Source organism: Serinus canaria, chromosome 7 (assembly GCF_022539315.1).
Source record: "Serinus canaria isolate serCan28SL12 chromosome 7, serCan2020, whole genome shotgun sequence".
In the NCBI taxonomy this organism is placed as follows: Eukaryota; Metazoa; Chordata; class Aves; order Passeriformes; family Fringillidae; genus Serinus; species Serinus canaria.
This window is the reverse complement of record NC_066321.1, coordinates 25,238,792-25,244,755: the sequence shown is the minus strand read 5'-3', so window position 1 is coordinate 25,244,755 and position 5,964 is coordinate 25,238,792. Positions and strand designations below refer to the sequence as shown.

The 5,964-nt window shown below is 39.9% G+C and overlaps 1 protein-coding gene across 1 annotated transcript; it reads right to left on the bottom strand.

The window, feature by feature from the left end:
* Positions 1 to 751: 751 nt before the first annotated feature.
* FAM237A (family with sequence similarity 237 member A) lies at positions 752 to 5,274 on the bottom strand. Its single transcript, XM_009088332.4, has 2 exons — positions 4,860 to 5,274; positions 752 to 1,112 (listed from the first exon to the last, which is right to left on the bottom strand). Exons 1-2 carry the CDS (start codon positions 5,272 to 5,274, stop codon positions 964 to 966), a joined length of 564 nt encoding a protein of 187 aa, XP_009086580.1. The 3' UTR covers positions 752 to 963.
* Between the last annotated feature and the right edge of the window lie 690 nt (positions 5,275 to 5,964).

Genomic DNA, 5,964 nt, shown 5'->3' with positions numbered 1-5,964 from the left:
TGTTGGTGCCAGTAACCATTTCAAGATTTCTTTACACGTTTTGTGACTTGAACCTATTTCTGCAAGTTGATGAACAACCAGGAAGACCATTTTTTGGTGGGCATTTGGGAAAAAGTAAAAAAAAACACCACCAAATATTGCCACATGCTCAAGGAAAGCAACTTTGAATGAACAATTAAGTGTAATAGCCCTGGAAAGATGAAATTCATGGTTTCATCCAGCCAGTCTGGCAATGGAAATAATTGATACCATAAAAGCAATCAAATGTTACCTGCCATAAGTTGTTTTGCATTAGTTTAAGGTCAAATTGTCTGCTAGGTTATTGATAAGAGTCAGAAAAAGCTGATTTTTCTACAAAGAATTTGTAAACTAAAAAAAGAAGTGAATGCAAATTATGTATGAGGATTTTTGTGATTAAACATTTCAAATGTGAAAGCAGAGAGCTGGTAAAAGCTGTTAACCCTTTTACTGGAAAACTGAAAACACTCTTGGAAGGTATTTTTCATGTAGAAATATGCTCCATTTTTCTTTAGCAGGATGATGTCTCTGTACAAGTGTACAGCTCTGCATACAACCAAATATCACCATCTCTTCTCTAATCCTGTCTTGGAGCCAGTGGAGGTTTTTTGACAACTTCCTTCTCTGCTTGTCTATATTTTATTGAAGGATCAGTTATTTCCTGTTTTGGCATCCAAAAGACAAAATAGTTTGAACAGATCACATGTATTACAAAAAGCCTGATATACACACAGATTAAAGTAGGCAACTGCTTATAAATCATGCAGTTTAGTAAGGAGACTAAATTCATAGGTAATTAAGAAAACTCATAAATCCAAGTTAATCAGAGATGCAGTGCTCAAGGTTACATGCCTTCTTCCACCACATAAATTGACATCAATGGGGATTAAAATACAAAAAATAAAGAGAAATAGTTAAAATTTTTCTACAAATCAAAATCTTAGACTATATGTGTAATTTCCTCTTTTTTCCTAGCGCTCCAATGATTCTTCCAAGTGATATAGATCTACTCTTATGTATATGGATACTTATTAAATCTTCAAATGAGTCCTTCTTCTTCAGAACTGGTGACCTCTGACTGTGAGGAAATGTCCCTGAAAAGTGACATAAAAATGCATATAAGTAAATAATTTCCAAACAGCAAAGAGCAGCTAAATACTCAGTTTCCCACCTCCATGCTTCCTCTGCCTTTAGCTGCTGCTGGTCCTATTTTATCAGCATTGCCCCCAAGCCTCTTGCCCTGCTGATGGTCATATCCCTCCATTTGCATGTTGCCTTTCAGTCAAGTCACTTTGATCTTTCCCCAGTATTGACTTTTTCCTTTAGTCTTCCTATAAAACTCTTCTACTTGTAATTAGCAGAATCAAAGTGCTTAAGTCTGCTCAGAATCCTACTACCCCACTGGCGTGTTATCAACCTCTCTGCACAGTGGGTGAGATCTCTCACAGTGTCACATTTGTTATTTCCTTGAGGAACTATGGGGTGTTTTCCTTGCAATGATCTCTAAAATGCAGCTGGTTGGTTTTCTTTCCTTTAGACATATTTGTCTTCTGAAGAAGTAACTGATTAACACAATACTTGCTGATTTACCAGATCTCAATTGTACAATAGCCTTTGCCCCCACCACCCTGCAGAGCTGGGGCAGGAAATTGTGTCTCTCTTGGGCCAGGTGCAAAGTGTGGTCTGAGCCAAATCACCTGCACCTGTGAGGGAGCTGTGCACAGCTGAGGCCACTCAGTGGCAGGGGGCAGTGGGACTGCTGGCTGAAGAGAGAAAGGACAAAGAAAGGAGAAAAGAGGCAGAAGGTTCATATCTGTAGTCTTCAGATGTTTCTAGGCTGTGCAATGTGGCTTCTTGAGGAGGAACTTCTTGTACAGCTGCTCTTCAGGAAGATCACTGTAAGTACAAAAGCTGTGTTTTCTTGGCGGCTCTAAAGTCTTATTTTGGTTACAGTTTTTATAACTGTAATGTAACTACAGTGTTGTCATAGATTGGAAATGCATTTATGAAACCTGCTTTTTCATGGTGTTTTTAGGGAAAAGGGATGAGTTACTAAAGTAAGCCTGGCCAGGTATCTGAAAAACTCTCCCTACTTCTTTCTGCTTACAGCTGATTAAGAATTCTCAGAAGAATATTTAGGGAAGTTGAAATGCTGCTGGGTTAAGTATGGTTTTAGGTTGATTGAGACAGTTTGTCAGATTACTCATATTCAACTGTTCTGATTTTGTAGTCTTTTTCATGGGTTGTGTAGAGTTTGAGAGTATCTTCAGACTGTGACTAGTCCTGGAAGGACTAGACTGGTCCAGAAAACAGTGTTTGAATCTCTAAGTCTGGAACTGGGCTATTTCTCCCACTTCTTGGTGCACACCTGAAGAGAATTGTTTCCCAGGAGGACCAAGTATGGGTAGCTGTGAAAGTGCCTCTAAGATGTGACAAAGTAGGGGTTTTTTTCTCCCTAGAAAAGTTCCTGATTCTCAGTCTTCACAAGTAGGATTTATCCATTAGTTCTGAAATGTAATGCTAATAATAACACCTTAACATCAGTATTTCTGTGCCAAGTTCAGATCTCTGTCTTGCTTTTCCAATTCAGTGATGTGTTTAAGGAACAACAGAGAATGCAGGTTACAGATTGCTCCTCGTTCCTGATTTATGATCCTCTTTGCAATTAAAACAAAAAAGCAAACCCCAAACACACTGAAATTTTAACTATTTAAGAGGAATAAGATAACAAACTTGAGTATGAAACAATAAAGTTACCAACTGTTACAAAAGTAACAGTGTGGAACCAGAAAATTTTGCTTTATTTTTGGATTTCTGGAAGAAGCCTACTGAAAGCTATTTATACCTGCTCGTGTAGATGTGAAGTACATAAGGTAATTTAAGTGCTGCTCCTGGGACTGAGGAACCAGGCTTGTACCTCTGTGCATGAGAAGTGCAAACTCTATTCCTCATCATTTGCTATGCCATTTCTAGCTGCAATTATTACCAATTGATTTCTACTTTCACTGGTGAAATAAGGCAGTTGGACCACGGATTACAAAGATTAAAAGAGCTGGCTTTGTTAAGAAACTGTGAGACTTGGATGAGAAGTTAGATAGCTCCTCTTAAAAAAAAAAAAGATAGGCTGTCACTGCTATAAGCTGCCTGCAACAGACTGATGTTAATCAGCTGTACAGAGAAACCAGATTAAATGATTACAATTCACAAAACAAAGAGGGAGTGAATACTTAGTAGTACTTAAAATCTCTTTGTATAAGAGTGAAGAATAGTCAGAATTTATCATAAAACCCTTGATTCTTCAAAATACATCATACTGTTACTCTTTAATCTTGACTAGAACAAAACTCTTTGTATAGGAAAATCACTGTGTGATATAGATATGTAGAGCCAGATGTAAGTAAAAGTTTAGACAGTGATATTCAAAGCTGTAATCCCAAACAAAAAATAATCTAGTGCTTTAACACCTGGTGGGTTATCTCAGTTTTTGACAATGCTACTGCTGTGTTGTCTAAGGCTGGATTCTGTTTGCACCCAAAAGTGTGTCAGTTTGGTAAGGATTGAGCAACTTGTTGCCTGTGTGATGTCCAAGACCACTTAGAAACCAGAAGTAAGTTCTGTGCTGCATGCCAGCACAGTAAAGATCCAGTCAGAACTCAGATTCTTTGCAGAGCAGGATAGGATCCAGTCCGTGCTTTTAAATTGCAGGTGGTGGTTGTTTGACTCATAGATTAGAAATTGACCCTCTGTGTGTGAGCTTTTCAGTCTGAGGGGATTGAGTCAAGCTCAACTCCTATCTCAAAGTTCAGGATACTGCCAGTAGGTATTAGGACTGAGAAGTCCTTACCCTTTCTATCCTACATTCTAGCTTTCAATACTCATAGACACTCTTCATTATTCCACGAACATTCCCCCCAAACATCTTCCTAAGACACTGCTCTAGGAAGTGGAGATAAGGGTCTCAATCCACTGAAATGTAAAGGCAGTTCTGCCTCTCACTGTGGGCTGATGCACTACACTGTTGGTGATGGAAACAGCACTTGTACCTCTCCATCAAATCACAGCACCTACCTCTATCTGAAAGTGGATATAGCAGGATCAGAACTGGAGCCCTGGAAGGGACTGAGATTTAGGAAAAGCTAAACTGTGTCTCCCTTTTGGGAATGAGGGTGGTAATTGACAGGCATATGGAGGGGGGCTGGGAACCTGGAGACTAGGAATTGCAGCACTTAGTGTCATGGGTAGTGGTGTTCTTTCTGAAGCTGTAGCTGTGTCTGAAAGCCTGCATGAATCTAAAGCTGAGCTCTGTTTCCATTCCTTGTTGGGTGAAGTTACTGGTATGGAAATGAAAAATAGCTGGTGACTGATTGCTAGATGGCAAGTAGACACACCTTTACCCTTCTGCCAAGAGGCTGCTGCTCTCCCTAACAGCACAGTGCAATGCATTCCTTCAGAAGGGGGAATTCAGAGCTAGCCTGTTCATAGCACAGCTGTGGTAAAAATGCTGCTGTGGAAGAATATGTTGGTGTATTCATATATATATATATATTGCTGAGCTGCCTTCTTTGTTTGAATCCTCCTGTATCACACTTTCTGCTGCTTTTCCTACCCTATCAAACTGAAACTTAAAAGCTGCTGTTAGAGTCCAGGTTGTTTGGAGGTAAAATTTTTACTGAGATCACATTGAACCTAAACAGAGCTTTACACTTCAGTGGGAAGGGTAGGGGCTTTTTGCACAGCACTGTCCTCTGTTTCTGTGTTATTACCACATAGCATAATAGGCCTCAATCTCTTTTCTCTCCACTAATTATTGCCCGTGAGATGCATATTAAAGGAGTAGTGACCTTGGTTTCTCCCTGTGTAGTGAGAACGTAGAGTAGCCATCTTTGGGCTTCTGACAGCTTCTGAGAGCTGCCTTCTCCCCAGCCCGTGGGTTCTGGAGAGCACACAGTCCACATAGATATCCCAGAAGAGCTGAGCCAGGTCCCAGAACAAAGCCCCATGTTTCAAGTTCTCTGAGGATTTCAGAAAGATCATGAAGTCCCAAAAGCCACTGACAGAGTCAGAAATGCGAGGCTTCCTCATCTCCAGTAAAACAGCTGAGGAGGATTCCCAGCACTGGGGGTCTGCCCGCCCAAGAGCCAGTGGATCAACTTGACTGTGGCAGAGGAAAGGTGTCACACAGAACACTGCCAGGAGTAGGAGAGAGCAGGTGAGTCTCATGGTGCAGTGGATTCTTCCTCTGCCTCCAAGATCCATTACATCACTGAAATATAAGAAAACCAAGAGAAGCTGGAAAAGTCTCGCTCTTAGATGCAGGAATAAAATCCTGTTACTTTACAGGATATGCAAGGCACTTAAACACTGTTTCTCTGCTCCTTAAAGATTTGTGTATGCTTTTTGCATGTATATAAATACAAGAGGAGTGACAATGCTCTGTGCAGCAGAAGCATGTGTAAAAATTTTTAATCATCCTCAGATCTGAATTATCCTCTGTCTTATCTGGAAGTACTTAAAATAGCAAAAAAACTTTCAATATTTGCTTTAGAGATCCCAAATCTTTTTCAGTAAAAATCCATTCCTTTTTACACAATTTAAGCTTCTAGACAGTCTTCATTTTTCTCAACATTTTATGAGCCCTTTCAAGTAGTCTTCAGAATCACAAGGATCAGGGGACAGCAGGTGGAAAAATGTTGTTGAAAATGTGTTTTAATGGTTCTAATTATTGCAGGTTTCATATTCCTCCATTAACCAGGAGTGGTTTAGGTGCTAAAGAGCAGAACAGTTCTGAGAAGAGGGTATAGCAAAGCCATCACATAGCAGCTGTACTGTACAACATGTACCCATGCATATATAATCATAGAACAGTTCAGGTTGCAAGGAACCTTTAAAGGTCTCTAGTCCAACCTTTCTACCATTGTCAGAAACTTCTTCAACCACATCAGATTG

Coding starts and splice junctions, on each gene's coding strand:
- FAM237A (XM_009088332.4), bottom strand. CDS start 5,274: ATGGATCTTGGAGGCAGAGGAAGAATCCACTGCACCATGAGACTCACC. Junction 1,113..4,859: donor CTACACAGGGAGAAACCAAG/GTCACTACTCCT, acceptor GTCACTTTTCAG/GGACATTTCCTCACAGTCAG.